The sequence below is a fragment of the Zophobas morio genome, unplaced genomic scaffold (assembly GCF_036711695.1).
Source record: "Zophobas morio isolate AGI-343-1 ecotype UQ-CSIRO unplaced genomic scaffold, CSIRO_AGI_Zmor_V1 ptg000304l, whole genome shotgun sequence".
NCBI lineage: Eukaryota > Metazoa > Arthropoda > Insecta > Coleoptera > Tenebrionidae > Zophobas > Zophobas morio.
The window spans coordinates 406994-423931 of record NW_026972408.1 but is presented as its reverse complement, the minus strand read 5'-3'; the positions used below and the strand labels follow the sequence as shown (position 1 = coordinate 423931).

At 29.9% G+C, this 16938-nt stretch overlaps 2 protein-coding genes across 3 annotated transcripts; one reads left to right on the top strand and one right to left on the bottom strand.

Moving 5' to 3' along the window:
• The first annotated feature begins 5903 nt into the window (after positions 1-5903).
• Positions 5904-11425, top strand: LOC135119802 (RNA-binding protein Musashi homolog 1-like). Its single transcript, XM_064044190.1, has 12 exons — positions 5904-6006; positions 6069-6109; positions 6187-6268; positions 6369-6453; positions 6774-6836; positions 7311-7414; positions 8088-8205; positions 8607-8676; positions 9666-9745; positions 11010-11064; positions 11216-11281; positions 11330-11425. Exons 2-12 carry the CDS (start codon positions 6073-6075, stop codon positions 11365-11367), a joined length of 798 nt encoding a protein of 265 aa, XP_063900260.1. The 5' UTR covers positions 5904-6006; positions 6069-6072; the 3' UTR covers positions 11368-11425.
• An 821-nt stretch (positions 11426-12246) lies between these two features.
• LOC135119784 (7-dehydrocholesterol reductase-like) lies at positions 12247-16543 on the bottom strand. Of its 2 annotated transcripts, XM_064044173.1 has the most exons (13): positions 16442-16543; positions 16263-16362; positions 16153-16208; positions 15899-15998; positions 15668-15822; positions 15438-15605; positions 15219-15375; positions 14951-15124; positions 14767-14812; positions 14546-14635; positions 13998-14028; positions 13520-13650; positions 12247-12344 (listed from the first exon to the last, which is right to left on the bottom strand). In XM_064044173.1, exons 1-13 carry the CDS (start codon positions 16523-16525, stop codon positions 12254-12256), a joined length of 1383 nt encoding a protein of 460 aa, XP_063900243.1. In that variant the 5' UTR covers positions 16526-16543; the 3' UTR covers positions 12247-12253. The 2 variants fall into 2 exon arrangements, with proteins under 2 accessions (XP_063900243.1, XP_063900244.1); XM_064044174.1 differs by lacking the exons at positions 12247-12344; positions 13998-14028 and having other exon boundaries at positions 13542-13650.
• Between the last annotated feature and the right edge of the window lie 395 nt (positions 16544-16938).

The window sequence follows — 16938 nt, the reverse complement described above, 5'->3', positions numbered from 1 at the left end:
AGATAGTGTTCTACGCAAGAATCTTGAGTTGCAAGAGTTTTTGCAGGGCGAAATACTCGACCTGTATTATTAGTGAGACTCATCTTTTTTTCACCGTGTCATTTTAGTTCTGCAACTCCTCTACGTATCTCTAGGAATCGTTTGATAGAGGTGGTAAATGCGCAGCTATTCTGGTCAGACGAAATTTCAACTCAGGGTGGTATCTATGCCAGCCCTGCAAAGCAATGAGGCAGTTGGGGTTTCCATTGCTTGGTCTCAGGGGTTCAGGTGGGTAATTGCAGCCTATTACTCTCCAGTAAGCTGCTAATAACCTCAAATTCTGATGCCCTCTTTAAAAATTGTTCCCCAGCGGTTAATGTTAAGTTCTTTACTGCAGCGTCCCGCTTGAAATAGCCGTGTCGACTACCTGGAAGGTCGAATACTTGAAACTTAGACTGAGGAGCGCGAACTGCGTGGCTTAGGACCACATTACCGACCCACGTGGCAAAGATGGGGTCATCAGATTAACTAGACATCGCCGTTTATAAAAATACTCATATTTTAAAGGCAATTGAAGCTCTTTACGAATTCTCTTCGGGATATCAACTAATTCTGCTTTAGCTGATGACGGTAGGGAACTACTAAGGCCTAATACCAGGAACTCTTACAAATTGGGTTATATTCGCCGAGGCTCTTGACACCCTTTTTAACACCTTCAGCGTTACCGAGGACGTCCAGCCTATTTTATGTGGCTGTCGTTGAATTCAAGGGAACTGCGACCATGGTGGCGTACCACACCGCCACGACGGCGTAGTTGAGTACCCCCCCCCCACTGTCTTCCTGATGAGCTGAAGGCCCTTATATGTGAGCGTCGACGCCTTATACAAGCGCCTTAGGCGTCACAAACCCCGAGGATAAATTAGCGCTTAATAGACTACACTGGTGCATTAAGAAAAAGCTGTTAATGGACCATAATCGTTTGTAGGAGAGAAAGTTAAGTAATGTTTCGGAAGCTAGCGATGGCGGTCGCGTCTCTTATCCGGTAGTTTATAGAATATACGGAAATCAAGTGCGTTATCCACTACCTACCATGCGAGATGGCAGCTTTATGGCGGAAAATCACGCAGACAAAACTACACTTTTTGCTATTAACCTCGTTAATTGGTGTAAGCCATCTGCTTAATGAGTTGCAGATAAAGTGCTTTTTGAGACGAATATTTTCGCTGATGGTAAAGAGCAGCTTGAGCCAATCACCATAATTGAAATTAAGCTCTACCGAGAAGAAGGTACCCGACCCGACGTTACCAATAACGCAATGTTAAAGCAAATACCAGCGGTGGCCTTTAAAACCCTCCAGTTGCGCCGGAAGACGGCACCTGTTGTTATGCCCCCGAAGACACCTTGACCAACTCTATACAAGCAATTACAGGTCTATTAGCACCGTCATCCGTTGCCAAAGTAGCTAAAGCAGTCATACTGTGATGCTTAGAAGCGTTTGTCGACGCAATCCCTGTTTGCCAGAGTTCCAATACGGATTTCGACATGGGCATTCCACGAGGCAACAGCCCTTTTCTGACAGTATGAACCCAAGAAAGAAACAGGCCTCGTTTCTTCTGAAATCGAAAAAGCTTTTGATCAAGTTTGGCACAAGGGCTTACTTTATAAATTATGCGACTTAGTCTTCTCCTCTACTCCTCTTTTTAACATGCGCAAACCCTACATTGAGGATCACATTTATAATACTTATGCCGGCGAAGCGCGCTCATCCCTAAACTACTAACAGCTGTTGTCCCACAAAGAGCTCTTCCATCACCTCTACTCTTTACAGTTTTACTTGCGCGATGAGCCACAGTCTGTCAATCCCCCCGCACACCACTTGTATTACATGCGGACGATGTAGCGATTTACTCCGTAAAAATCGACGGTCTTTTTGCGCCAGCATCTGCAGTATTATCTGGTGACGCCCGCCAGCTGTGAGTGTGTTTAAATATTACCAAGCGGAAAAGCAAAACCCTTTTAGTCACGAGGAAGCGCACTAGAACCGCTGGTTTTTTAAGGCGAGGAAATCCCGAGCCCCCCTAGGGAAAATACGCGTGTCATCGATAAAAAGCTACGTGGTCACCGGGAAGGTCAATGTGCTACGCATTATGACGGGCGCTCCGCGGTTAGTTCAAAAGGACGCTTTACATCAAGATCCATGGATGAGACCACGGCTACTTTTTTCACCGCAATGCTAGTAACATTTATGAACTGATTAATGAACACACCAATTGACAACTGGCAGATGAGCTCAATTATGTTATTGCCGAGTGCGCAGTGGGCTGGAATTTAAAGGATGCTTATATTTGAGATTACATTAACATTACGCTATCAAACTCCTGGTGGAGCACTAGAGTATTCGAACATTTACGCTATCAAACTCCTGGTAGAGCACTGAGTATTCGAACATTTAGACTCTGTCGAGCACCAGGAAAAGCAATATATAAATAAATAAAACCTCTTATTAGCTCCTAAATTAGATGTTTACCTTGACCCAATCTGGCATCATTAAGTGCAATCATAAATATTTAAAATTTTCAGTCCGACAGGGGTGTGCTATACGATACACTTATAAATGTTTTTTTGCATTTTTTTGTTAGTTTAAACTATTAAATTATTAGAAACGACTAAATTTTTCTCGCTTTATATAGGCAAAACATATTACAAAGAGAATTTAACTTTGATCCTTCTTTTTTAACCAGATAGAATATAAATAATGACTTGGTCTTAGCTATTCCCTTACTCTAAAGTACTTGTCGTTAGCATTTTTCTTTTATTATTTTGTCATGCGAGCAACTAATCTAAACTTTTAATAGCTCTTTAGCAACTCACGAAAATAATTTTTTTTTTAATATATTCATTAAAGATATTTTTTGAATAATGCTCGGAATAATATTTTTTAAAATAAAAGAGCCTTTGACTTTTTTTAAGCAGCTTCCGCGATCTGCCTTTCTCGTGTGTAACAAAGTAAATCATAGCCGAGAAGCGGTATTTGCCTGCAAGTCTTTTGTTATATAGTACTGTAAATGACTTATGAACTATATTTTTAGTAACTTATTTTTATATATTAAAATCAGTAGATAAATTCTTAAGCCTTACAAACTTTAAAGATTGAATAACCGAGAATTATAATAATTAAACTCTATACTTAATCCATTACGCGCACACAAAATTAATGGTTGCATAACTGTTCTACTGTGTAATAGTAAGCGTCCCCTGTTTTTTTTTTTAATAAATATTTATCAAACAAATCTTAAGCTAACAGTAAAGAAATTCTCTTACAGTTCAGTTGCATTTATTACAATTTTCTAAACACTCCACCGACAACAAATAACAAACTTAACAGTTTTGCTTTATTATTAAGTTGACAAAAAAAATATTGATTGTATTATTATATAAAAGGTCACTTACAAAAATGTTCAATATTAAGATTGAATTTTAGTAAGCTTGCAAATAAGGCAAATTGAGAAAAAAATTTATTATTCAATTTATTATTCTAGATTGAGCGAAAGTTCGTCTTAATACAGGCCACTAATACGAATAAAAGTAATAAATTTGGCCACCCCGGTTTTTTCCTAATTACAATAAAGTAGGAAGTACAGGTGTTCTTCTTTAAAACGTGCGCCTTTTCACTCTAGAAGTTAACTGACCACTGGCAGTTGCAAGAAGTAAGACAAAAAAAGCTGCTATTTTATAAATAGATATAGGATGTAAAGCAACTTTTTTTTTTAGACACTAGCATATTACGGTCGCTTGCTCTAAATTCACCTCTTCTGCAGGGGTTGGGTCATGAGCGCCCGCCAGTGTCCGCTTTTTAGAAAGCTAAATGACTGTCCCGAAGGACTGAAAACGCGGAAAGTATCGGGCCCGGAATCTCGCCATTCAGCCTAGGGTGGTGGAAAACCGCTAAACCCATCACCTTGAGAGACAGGCCCTAGGGCACAAGCACAAGACCCAAGAGGCCGCCTGGAGACATTAGCCAGTACAACCGCCAGCCAGACCTCCCCAATGATGAGCCCCTCACCCAGAAGGGAGGGGGCCCCTCCAGAACTCTAAAAGAAACTTTAGCTTATATAATCGGCCTGACGTTTTATATTAACACTAAAAAGTTGTATTAAACGAGGTTAGATAATATCTGTTAATCCTCTTAAATTATCTAATAAAGTACCAAACTCCGATAAACATTCATGTTTTTTTTAGACTATTTATTAGAAGTCCACTATATAGAAACAGAGTTACTGGGTGCCACTTAGTCAAGAAAAGGCTTTTTATAACTCTCGGGAGCGTAGTTATGTTATCTATGGTTTGCGTGGCGTTGCTTTTTGTTAGTTTAAATTTGCGTGTAAACAACTTCACTCGCCCCAAGCTGTTCTTAGGTGCGGGTGTAAAGCAATCAATAAGCCTATTTTCCTTTCTCTTATTTAACATCCTAGTTGTAGGTTCTACAGTTAAACTCTGACTACGCGCAGGGGGAGCTAGGAGGAGCACGATGCAAATTTTGTGAAATGCTTCCGCTAAGAGGATGTGCTCCTCACTTTGCGAGTACCATGAATATTGTAAAGGTTAGGCTGTAAGGGTCTACCGGCAATTTTTTAAAAAAAACACTATACATTAAAAGTTGCGAAGTCTGACCAGCACTTTATTAAAGAGCACTTTCAAGCTACAAAAGAACATTTTTTTCAATTTTTGACTTTAGTTAGAAAGCCAGAAAACTATAGCTTCTTCATTAAGTAGGCACCCTACTATCCCAATTAGACTACCCATATTACCCCTTTATAAGCTTCCGAAAACGTTTAGCATCTTTCTGGCGTAAGCTTAAGTTCAGCTTTCTTCTTCTTTGGCAATTCGACACTTTTCAATTCAAGTTTCTAACCAACAAAGTCTAGTTCATAGTCTCTAACCCTCTGCGCCTCGTTTATACAAAGGTTAAATCAGAGTTGCCAATCTCAATACGTTTTCTCTTGTGTCCTGTTATTGAGAATAAATATCAGAAAGAAATTTAGCCTCTTCGGTGCTCCTCTAGCACAGGTTTCATAAACATTAGGCCTGTAATAAATAATTTTAGGAAGAACCATGACTATTCTGCAAGTAACGTCGAACCGTTATTACCTGCGGGGACTAAGGTGCTCACGTCACTTTTCATACAAAACCTATCTATATCAGTTCTACGCAGTAAAATGAGCTGCTATTCTATAAAATTAAAAGAGGCTAAATATTTCAGCCTTTTAATACCTTTTACCTTCCGACTGGAAAAAACAGATTTCCTTTTGCTCTTAATGCGTTCAAGTTTATTTTCCCCCTACAGTTAGTGAAAAAAAATAATTGAATTGTGCCAAACCATCGGCAGGTGCTGTGACAAATCTCGTGGCGGTAGTATAATGGTTCAATGGCTAGAGCCGTTAACTGTTAGGTGACAGGGCACAAAAGGCAGCTATTTTCTTGCCTTTTAACAGTAGCTTACAAATAATTTAATTATTGTTAATAGGAAATACTTTAGTATAAAGTTTTCTTTACATGTATTACTGCTTTAATGAAAAATTCTTTTGCCCCTTCTCTTCGCTTTCCCCTTTAAACGAGCCACTAGAGGCGGGTCTGAACTACTAACCCCCTCGGCCTTCACAGTTGTGGCCTTAGCCCGCATCTTTTGGGTTATTTTTTTTTTTAAACTTGTAATCAATTACTATTTTACCAATTTTAAGGGAATTTATTTTTTAATTATTTAAAGAATACATCATACATATATATATGACACCTTTGAGGCATCAAACTTTCTTTAATATTAAAAATATTTGCTTTCAAAATGGGTCTTTCTGAACAAACAAGCGAATTGCAAAAAAATTATAATTCATCCCACGTTAAGAAACAGTTGACGGTTATAAGTGATACCTTTAAAGGTACTTTAGCTTCTAGTAATGATAGATCTCTTGAAAACGAAAATTCAAGTGAATCAAAAGAAGTTAAGTTAGCACCCATCGATTCTGTTGAAGGGTTACTTTTTCTTTTTTTGTTATAAGATCTTTAACTGACTTTTTTATTAATTTTATTATTAGAAAAATGTTTATTGGTGGTCTTGCTCCTTATACTAATGAAGGTTTCCTCTATATTGCTATTCTTTTGTTCTTTATTTAACTTTTTAATTCCATGTACAAATTTTATTTTAATATTCAGCCATTTTGAAGCATGCTTTCGAAAAGTTTGGAGAAGTCAATGAATGTATGGTGTTACGGGAACCGATTACTAGGAAGCCTCGGTGTCATTCCTACATTTTTATTAGTTTTATAAAAAAATTTGGATTGAGCCTTGTCTCATATACAGTTTACTTATATAATAATTTTTATTATCTTTGAAAGGGGCTTTGGATTTATAACTTTTAAGAATCCCGAAAGTATAGAAAAGGTTATGCGTGCAAGTCGTATTATGGTAGATGGCAGAGCGGTAAGTTAATTTTATTTTGTATGAGAAAAACTAATTTATTTATTTTTGTTTAATTTTTGTTCTAGTTTTGTTTTAATAAGTAAAGCCTAAATCGGATGATCTACTGATTTTTTAATATAAAATTATATTTCTTTACTGATTAGTATATAAATTTAATTTTTATAATAAAATTTAGCTCTTTTACTTTTGAATTTACATAGTTGCTAACTTTTGCCTATAAATATTATTAATTTGTAAAATCTATATTTTATATGTAATTTATTATATATTTTAAGAATTTTTTTTTGAAAATCTCTCAGTGGAATAAACTTTTGTTATAGGTGGATGCAAAACCGGCTGTTCCTAGACAAGAAGTGAACGCTGTCAATGCGCAGAAGCACAAGGTTTAGAAGTTTATTAATAAATTATTTATATATTGTTTTTTTTATCTTTATTATTATAAATTTTTAGTTTATACCTATTAATATCTTGAATTTCATAATTTATATTTAATTTATTTGTTGAAAAAATTTATATTTAATTTTAAATTTTTTTTATAAATTTTAGTTTTTTTGTTACCTTTATATAACATAACTTAATTTTTTTTTAGTTTTTATTATTTTAAATCGGTTTAGTTATAAGTTTACTCGAAATTTATAATCATTCCAAGTTGATTACAATCTCTTTTTCTCTTTACTACACTATTTGTATTTAGATTTTTGTCTTGACTTCAAATTATTTATTTGTTATGAAAAAAATTTAGTCCTACGTTGACAATTAATTCTTTATAAAATTTTTTAATAATAAATTTAATTTAGTTTCCTTTCTTTTATGTATAGATCCATCTCAATTTCGATTTCAATTATTATTTTTTATAGAGAACTAAAAAAATTTTTGTTGGCGGCCTTGCAGCGACCACTACAGAACTCCAGTTAAAAGATCATTTTTCTAAATTTGGAGATGTTCAGGAAGTGATGATCATGTATTTAAAATTTGCGTAGCAAATAGTCTAGTAATAAAGCCAGCGCATAGATTCATTGCAGTCTGTAGATTTATTTTTAGTAATAATTATTCGAGCGTTAAATATAAGAAAGTAAAAAATACGAATTTCGAGTAAAAGGATTGCTAAATTCATTGAGAAGTAAATTTGCGTATATATAAATATAAATTATATATAATTTGAAAGTATGGAACATTTTAAATTGAGTCATAAAATTTATTTTTATTTGAGTTTTCTGATTATTTTTCTTATTAATTTTTACTGAATTAAAATATCTATTTAACTTTTATTAAATACTATTTTTAATTTTTTTTTAGTAGGCCACTTTATTTAGTATAACTATATTATTATATACTCAAACTTATCTAAACTTAATATCTTTAGTTCTTTTGATTTGTTGGTTAAATCTTTATTTAATTGCAGGAGTCAACATAATATTAATTTAGTTTATAAATAATTTTGTTAGCTTTTTTTGTTTTCTTATAGTATACATCTATACTTTCTACTATATTTAATTAAGTTATTAAGAAAGTCAACTCTGCACTTGATTTATACTTTAATTTTTTTTTAATTTCTTTTATGTGAATTCATTTAATTTTCATTTAAATTTTTTTAATTTTTAGTAGATTATTTAAAAAAAATTATAATGTTGCAGGTACGATAGTTTTACGAAACGCTCTCGCGGATTTGGATTTGTCACGTTTCACAAAGAAGACGCCGTCGAGGCAGTCATGAAGGAAGGCGGCGGCTGGCACCACGTGGATGGCAAAGAGGTTGTTTCTTATTGGTTGCCTTGTAGGTGTGCTTTTATTACTGGTTGTTTAGTTAAAGTTTAATTAAAATAATTATTTGAGAGTAGCGCTGGCAATTCTTTTTATAGATTAAATTTTAATTATGGACTGTAAAGTTTGGGAGTTTTGCTGCTGTTATTGAAAATTATAAGTTTATATTTTAACTTGAAAGTTTTTTATGTTAATCTATTTTTTTTGTAATGGAAGGAGAGTTGTGGCGTATTTTTTTTTTTGTTACAGTGAACTTCTTTGTCATTTTTTTTAGTGTGCCTGACTTAATTTGTAGTTCATCATTAAATTTGGTTTGCATTTTAAATGTTTGTATGTTATTTTTAAAAAATGAAACTTATTTTGAAAGGGATTTTTTTTTGGTAATTTTACAGGTAGAAGTAAAGAGAGCCGTTCCCAAAACGCCGTTTCCTTCTCGCTTTCGAGATGCGAGTCGAGCAGGGGGTTTTTCTTTTTCTTTCTTTAAATACTTAAATTATTTTTTAATGATTTTTTGAGTTAAAGTATAGCTGTAATTAAAGATTTCTACATCTTTTTAAAGTGTTCTAAAATAATGTTATTTTGTTAAATTACCATTTTAAGTCTATTATTATTATTTTTATAAAAAAAGATTTATGGTCATCTAGTAATTTTGTTAGCTACATTTTTGGGGTTGTTACATTTTTTTTTTTTGAAAATTATAATAAAAGATTAACAAAAATACGTTTAAAGTTTTGTTATTTTTTATTACTTTACTTTTTGATTTAAAAAAATGATTCACAAACTTTACAAGTTTTAGGCGAACAATGAAGGATTACCTAAAACTTTTATTATTGAATTTGTAATTAAAATTAAATTCTGCAAGTTTGTTATGTTAAAATAATATATAAACAGCGCTGTTAAATTTTTCTATATTTTTAATTTTCTTTTTATAAATTTTAGTTCACTTTTTTTTTGATCGTCCATTAACAATAATTTTACTTATCTTCAAAATGATTTCTAAACTGTTTTAGTTCGGTTTTTTATATATAATAACTTCAAATTAAAAGTTTTTTTTTAAAAAAAAGCTAATGAATGTTTAATTTTTAATTAAGGTAGAAGTAATTAATTTATAAATTCAAAAGTTAATTATAAATAGTTAAGTCACATAATAGTAAACAAATAAAATTTGAATGGCTATAGAAAAATTAATTTTTGGTAATAGTAGGATTAAGTAAATTGTGAAATTCTTTTGAACATGGAAACTGTATATAAACTAATAGTAATAATAACATCAACGACAATAACTAACAATAATAAAAAATTTTTTTTAAAGCTTAAAATAATTTCCAACTTTTTTATAAAATGTATAGCCATTTGGATGGAAGTTTTAAATTTTTATATATTTTATTTTGGGTTATTGTTTTATAAGTGGATGATTTCTGTTTAATCATGCCACTGATTGGTCAATTTAGACGTTGTGGGCGTGCGGGGTCGAACTGGATTTATGGATCATCGCACGAGATCGCTGCGGCACGAACCCTATTTGCGCCCTGTTACGTTTTTTTCTTTTGATTACTTTTTGAAATGTTTTTTCAATTTATTATCGTTTATAGAGATTTATATATTAGACAGTTGTAATTTTTAAAAGTTTATTATAATATTAGAAATAATATTTATTATTATATATTATCTGTTTCATATTGCTTGTTTATTTCATTTGACGGAGGACGTTTTTTTTCCTTATGATTACTTTTTAATCTTTTTTTTTTGATTTATTATTATTAATAGAAATTTAATTTTTGGGAATATTTACAAAAAATTTATTTCGTGTAATTTAAAGAGTTTAATATAAACTGGAAATACTATTATTTATTGTATATTATATGTTTTAATATTGTTTGTATATTTTATTTTGATGGAGGGATTCAAAAAATTTAATTTTATTAAAAGTAAATTAATATCTGAATTCTCTTATATTTTATTATTTTTTTTTGTAAAAATGTCTTTATTTAGTGAGAATTTTTTTTTAAATTTTTAAGTCTTTTTTTGAAGCCAAAATTACAATAAAGTTTGTGTCTTTTAATGCTTTCCAGTACCGTTAGTAAACATTTGTTAATTATAATTTTAATCTATTTTGTTTAATAAATCAGAGCTTATTATAGAGTTTGTAATCTTTTTTTTTTTATTGTTAGTTAGCATTTTTTGTTAATGTGATTTTTAATTTTACAAGTAACTAATTTTTTTGTTTAAGCAGAAATTTTAGTATCTCTCTTTTTAGTATTTGATTTTTTTAAGTTAGAAATTAGCTAAAAAATCTTTTGTACGGTTTTTATTACTGTTGGCTTTTGATTTCAACTTTTAGGGAATTAATATTGTCATTACTTTTAATATTTTTTTGGAGACTTGTTAAAAAAAACTTCACTTTTAATTCGTTTTTTTTTAAAATAATTATTTTTTTCACTTTTTGTTTAAATTTAATAAATTTGAAGTTTTTTTTTTAATGGCTTATGAAATTTTTTAAAATTAATTATTTAAATTTCATATGATTTTTAGGATCTATTCGTGAAAAATTTATAATAATTAGTTAAATTGTATAAAATTTACTCAGTAATTATAATTTATAAAAAAATTTTTTTTATCATATTATCTTTCCCCACCTCTCTTTGTTACCTACAAAGATATGCAGTACATTTTATATATAATTATAACAAATTCAGTTCTATTAATTTTTTTTAGATTTTATTTACACGATTCCGGTTTATTTATATTTATTGAGAAAATTTTTTGTGTTAATTTACTAATTATTTTTTAATAAGGTCGATTTACGACGGGATTATCGGCTTTATGAAAATTACTTCTCCAGTTACGCTGGTATTAAAGCTTTTAATTTTCCAAATAGTAAACTTAACTCCACTTTTTTATTTATTTTAATTTGATTTATCATTTTTTTAATTTATTAATCTGATTATTATATAATTAATAACAAAGTTGAGAACGTAAATCTTTTGTTCACATTATTTAGAATTTCCTTTAGATTATTACTACGGCTACCCCGCGGGGAGCATTTACTATGCAGATCCTGAAAGAGGTTTTTAATTATTATTATCATTTGTTATTGTGATTAATTAATAATCAGGTTATCCGTTTCTTCCGTGGGACGGCTATATGTATTAAGTTTGCTTTATAAATACCCCATATTTATTGTTAAACTGCTTTGGAATGGGTTTAAAGAAGAAGGAAATTATAAATTTTACTCACAAAATTTAATTATAATTATGAATAATAATAAAAAAGTAGTTTTACAATTGATATTTTTGCATGGCTGTTTTATAAACTTGACTTTTTTTGGTAAAAAAATAATAAATTATTTACAAGACTTTTCTGCTAACAATCTACGCGTGGAACTTTGATTTTAAATCAATATGGCTTTAACGACGAAATTATTATATTTTTCCAACTATATAGAAGCTGCCTGTCTGCTTTTTATGGGCCAATCCTTAGATCTATCACAAAAAAGTTCGTAAAGCGCCCATCGGATCAATTAACGAAGTGCAGGGCTCGCATTTATCTAAAAAAACCAGATCTAAAGTTTCTCCTTCGCCTCACAATTTTAAAACTCCACCTTAAAGTTAAAAAAGATTTTTATCGGTGTTCTACTACACAAATTTGCATGACTTTCACTTATAAAAAATATGATTTCCAGTTAACAGCTTATTGGAACTAAAGATTTAATTAATTACCCACAAGTGCGGAATCTTAACTCGAGTAAGTGCGTTGTCAAAAGTTTTCTAAGTACAACCCTAATAACGTTTTTTGATTATCTATATTGGATCTCACAGATCATGCTAACGTTCATCTTTTATAAGCAAATTTATTTTCTACACGCTGTTAAACTCTTCAACTTGAAAGCAGTTAACTAAATTTAAATTCTCGCATGTAATGTGCAGGCTTGGACAAATTATTTTTTAAAACTCTAACCCTATAACCTAAATTATTTTTCAGATTCAATTATTCTTACAATAAAAATCTATAAGACGAGGTTTATTATATTTAATACGTTTTAAAAAATTTTCGGAATTAAGCGCCACTTTACTTTAGCGCAATATTTTCTCCAATAAACGCCGTACTTGGAAAGACATTTGGCTTCATCTCTAAATTGTGACAAGTAAATAATTAAATATTATAATTTTTAAAAATTTGGAATATCTATTTTTAATTAAAGTTAAAAAACGTACTTTTATAAAAATATATAAATAAGTTTTTCTATGACGTTAACACAAACAAGTTAGTGTATTTAATATAAGTATATATATCAATTTTAGTTTTACAACCAATTATTTCTACAAAACTAACGTCCAAAAAATTAATTTTTAAATTAATTAAAATTTACTTCCAACTGAAACTTAGTATTCATAAACAAAGTTAAAATTAAAGTTTCTATAAACAAATAACTAAATTGAAGAAAACAACTGAAACATTTATAATAATTCTAAAAATATAATTATTTTATAGAAATAAATTCAAATTGAACTTTATATATTTAATGTTGACATAATAGAAGTTAAGTTTATTTCACTAATTATAAAAAGTTAAAGTTGGCTAATTGGTTCTCAGGTTAATTTTTTAATTAAATTCTTTTACAACTTTTTTTTAATAGAAATAAAAATTAAAGTAATTAAACTGTAAAGTATATATAAAGCAGTATCAATTGTCTCCATTTCTACGTCGACTCTAAAATAAAAGCTTTAAAAAAGTATTTTAGTAACAATTTTACTTTTTAATCGTTTTTTATAACGGAACTTTAAGATTACTTTTTTTTATTTATTATTTAGTAAAACTACAGGTATTTATACTTCCTTGTAGCAAATGCCAAAGCTTCATTTAAAATTTACTAAATTAAAGTAAAGAAACTCTGAATACCATTTTTTCGTTAAGCTAATTATTATCTTTTATAAGAATATTACCTTCTTGAATTTTTTTATAATTTTTATATACAACTTTTATTGGTAAAGCTTTTTAACATTTCGTAATTTACCAATGTTACATTTTTTTCTTTATAAATTTCCAATTATTAGTCTAAAATTTCCTTGAGAATTCACTATATATATATATATATGAAAAGACAGCAAACTATGCTAACAACTTTCCTCTTTAGCAGAGCCGTAAGGCAAACTTTTAAAATGAAATTAAAAACTTTTCTAAATTTATAAAATTTAATCAATATTTTCGTCTTTAATTATAACACTTTTATATTAAACAAGTAAAACACTTTAAAATTCGGAATCTTAATTTTAAGTTATACAATAAATTTATTTTTAAAATTTACCTGAAAACGCGAGAAACCAATAAGATAGTTAATTGTAAAAAGTAAAAATAAGGAAGCACGTAATCAAATCCGCAGACAAGACAAAAGCTCAACGACATCATCAGATCAGCAGTGTAATTAAAATGGCGCGCCTGCACTCCCAAAAAGTTTTTATTTTATATATTTATAAACTTCTAATAAATTGTAGTAATAATAAAGAAATATAAAAAAAAATCAACCTAATCAAAATAATATTAAAAAAAAATGAATATTTATACCACCACTAATAATAATATTAACAGTGATTATAGACAGTAAAAATTTTTTTGAAAGTTTTATCTTTAACGAATAAACTTAATTTTAAAACACAATTATCACTTAAAATAAAAAAATTAATACACAAAATTTTGAAATTTAAATTGGATTCAGCAACCACATATGGACAATATTTAAAAAAAAAATTGCAAATATCAATTTATTTTTATAAAAAAAAACATACCAGGCCCCACCAGCCCGACGTTAGCAACTTGCTAGTAGTGGATTATAAAAAAAATTATTCTACAAAATAACTTAAAAAATTTAAAAAAGCGAATAACTGAAAGAAACTTTCGTAACAAAAATAAAGGCTTTCCTATAAATATAGGTTATCTTTTGTTTAAGTTTAGTTGTTGATTTATTAAAAAAAAAGTATTTAATAAAAATCTACACTTTTAAAATTAATAAGTTTTTAGAATGCAAAAAATTAAGCCCTCATTGCCTGCGTAATATTTTAAACTAGAGCTTCTATTAAACTGTACTTGTTAAAGAAAAAGTCTAACTTATTTTTAATAATAACTCTATATTTCAATTTCTTCTCAAAAATATTATTATTCTTAATCTTAAAAAAGATTGCTCATAATAATGAACTTCCGTAATAGTTAATTAAAAATCTTAAAGTTTATAATAACGTTCATGCGCTTTTCTTAAGCAGAGAAAATATATTGAGTAAAGCTTTTGATTATAATTTCTATATCAACTAATAATTAATGAAAGTAACGAGAAGGCAACCTCTCCCGCTGTTTCCCATCAGCGGTAACATAATTTGCGTTAATAAAAGTGGGTTTCTGGTTAAAGAAAAAAGCTTTTCCTTCAGTGGCTCTGTTTATCAATTATATTTTATTAATAAATTTCATAAAACAGTTATTATGCATTAAATTAAAGAAAAATAGATTTTTTTAATAATAATAAAATATAAAAGTTAACAAAAAGTCAAAGGCTAAAGAGAAAACCTGAATTTATCTTTCTGGTTGTTGGCAGATCTGAAAATCAGGTACCCTAAAATAAAATTACTAATATTAACTTTGCTACCAAAAAGATGAACAATTATGCTTTCTATTTTTTTTTATTTTTGGTTTATCACGTTTATAAAAAAGTTAAAAAACAAGTATATCAATATTTACACCAATAAAATACCCAATGAAAAGAGCAGAGAGATCAGAAAACATTCCACAGTCGAGAGAACACGTGGATGTCTAACGAGGAAAGGAGCCTGCAGCGCGTACATGATGGGGAGCCAGGCGGTGTCGCCCCAAGCCAGGTAGTACCCGAAATGGTCGTGGCAGATATCAATAGTGCGAAGATACCAGTCTGCTCAAGTTAATATATAGATAGTTACGGTGTTGCGTACACTTTTTATTTATTACAAAGACCAATATATATATATATTATATATAATAGACACCCTCGTGAAAGAAAAAGTCTGCGACGTAAACTGCCTGTCCAATGTTTAGAAGGACCATAGAATTGGTGAGGGCTCCATACAATTGGTATTGCCGGGCAGCACAAGAAAGATTTACTAAAGTCCAAAGGATAATACCGATTCTTCCGTTATAAAAAAGCTAATAATAAAGTTTCATAATAGTATTGCGCTAATCAACTGGAAAGACATCCAACAAAATACCTTAAAATCGAAGTCACCAATTCGAGGATTGAGTTCAACCCCTAAAAAAAAGTCGTACAAAACAGAATTTGAGATTTTATTATCCTCAGGATGACTTGAATAGTATTTCGCTTTGAGATAAGCAAAAAGGGCAAGCAAGAAGCCATGCACTTGCATGCACACAGAGAGCTAAAATATTGTTTATCTTTAATAAATATCTTAGTAGTTATATAAATAAAATGATATATTACCTCAATCCAATAATCGTATATAATGGTAGGGGCCCAAAAATTAAAGTAGGAACCCGCAAAGAATACAAGTAGCGTCAGTAAGTAGCAGTTTAAACCATTGACCTTATATTTTAACTTATGGCCTGCCGGGGTCACCTGTCCAAAGCCCGTGCGGCCTTAGAAAGTAACGTAATGGTTGTTTAAATAACGAACCACATAAATCTACTTCTCTTTTCATAAATTTATGTGTACCAGGAACGAAAAGAGCACATAATATTTGAAAAACAGTCCAAAAAGTATATAATTTGGCGGCCTTAATGAGCTTTGTAGTATTAGGGATCCAATAAGAAGCCTGGTCAAAGAATTTAAAAATTCTTTCATACTAAGTATTATAACAATAAGAAATTAAGCTTCTGTTAGAGTTAACGAGTGACGGGTATGATTAAAAAAAAAACTGATATTATTTACTGTTAGAAATAATTAATTAAAAATTTAAATTATTAGACCAATGGTCGTCCTTTAAGAAAATCAAGGAGAGGTTGAGTTAATGAACCATCAGCCTCTAGATATAAAAGAAAGGAACTGTTATATAGTAAAATTCTTCGTATAACCTTACCTTGCATGCTAAAAACGAAATAAAATTGTAATAAGGGTGTTAGAAATAAGAGAGAGACAACGGCAATCCAATTTAAAAAAGTTACGTAGTTATTCCGCCCCTAAAATACATCGGCCATGGTTAAATGCAATAACATAGCGTAGAATGTACTTTTACTTATTTTTAATATATACAAATACCCAAGTAGGGAGCTTTTTAACGTTCTGAGTATCATCCCTTTTCGCAAAGGTTTGATTGTCTATAACACTGGGGAATATAGCCATCGTGCCTTTGCTAAATGTTTTGACAGGCGAGTTAAAACCAAAATATTGAAAGACCTGTCGAGCGGTGCGTTAATATTTAAGGTAAGATAAATTTTGCATTTTTAGTTTTAAGATTTAAGATTTTTATGCTTTTTTTGACTTGAAATAGAATGTAGTAACCACCTTTTTTTAAAAAAATGCTGTACAATATTGATAGCAATAAATGCGACTATCCCGATAATTACTCGATTAAAATTGTACAGGGTAAATGCTTCGCAGTGCCATTATACACAAATTACATATTTATATAATACCTTTTATTTGTCAATTCTGTTACTCTTAAAATGCACTAGTTGCGCTATTTACTTTACAGATCGAAAGAAAGAGGCTGTCGGTTTACTAATTTGTTTGTGCTATAAGTATGGCTAATTCTG

Bases quoted from the DNA above. Each gene is read 5' to 3' on its own strand.
- LOC135119802 (XM_064044190.1), top strand. From the start codon at position 6,073: ATGTTTATTGGTGGTCTTGCTCCTTATACTAATGAAG. The intron at 6,269-6,368 runs GTGTCATTCCTA...TATCTTTGAAAG, and splicing joins CCGATTACTAGGAAGCCTCG to GGGCTTTGGATTTATAACTT. The intron at 8,677-9,665 runs GTTTTTCTTTTT...TGGTCAATTTAG, and splicing joins AGATGCGAGTCGAGCAGGGG to ACGTTGTGGGCGTGCGGGGT.
- LOC135119784 (XM_064044173.1), bottom strand. From the start codon at position 16,525: ATGGCTATATTCCCCAGTGTTATAGACAATCAAACCTTTGCGAAAAGG. The intron at 14,636-14,766 runs GTTTTCTCTTTA...ATTGATAAACAG, and splicing joins AACCAGAAAGATAAATTCAG to AGCCACTGAAGGAAAAGCTT. The intron at 14,029-14,545 runs GTTGCCTTCTCG...ATCCACTACTAG, and splicing joins GATGGGAAACAGCGGGAGAG to CAAGTTGCTAACGTCGGGCT.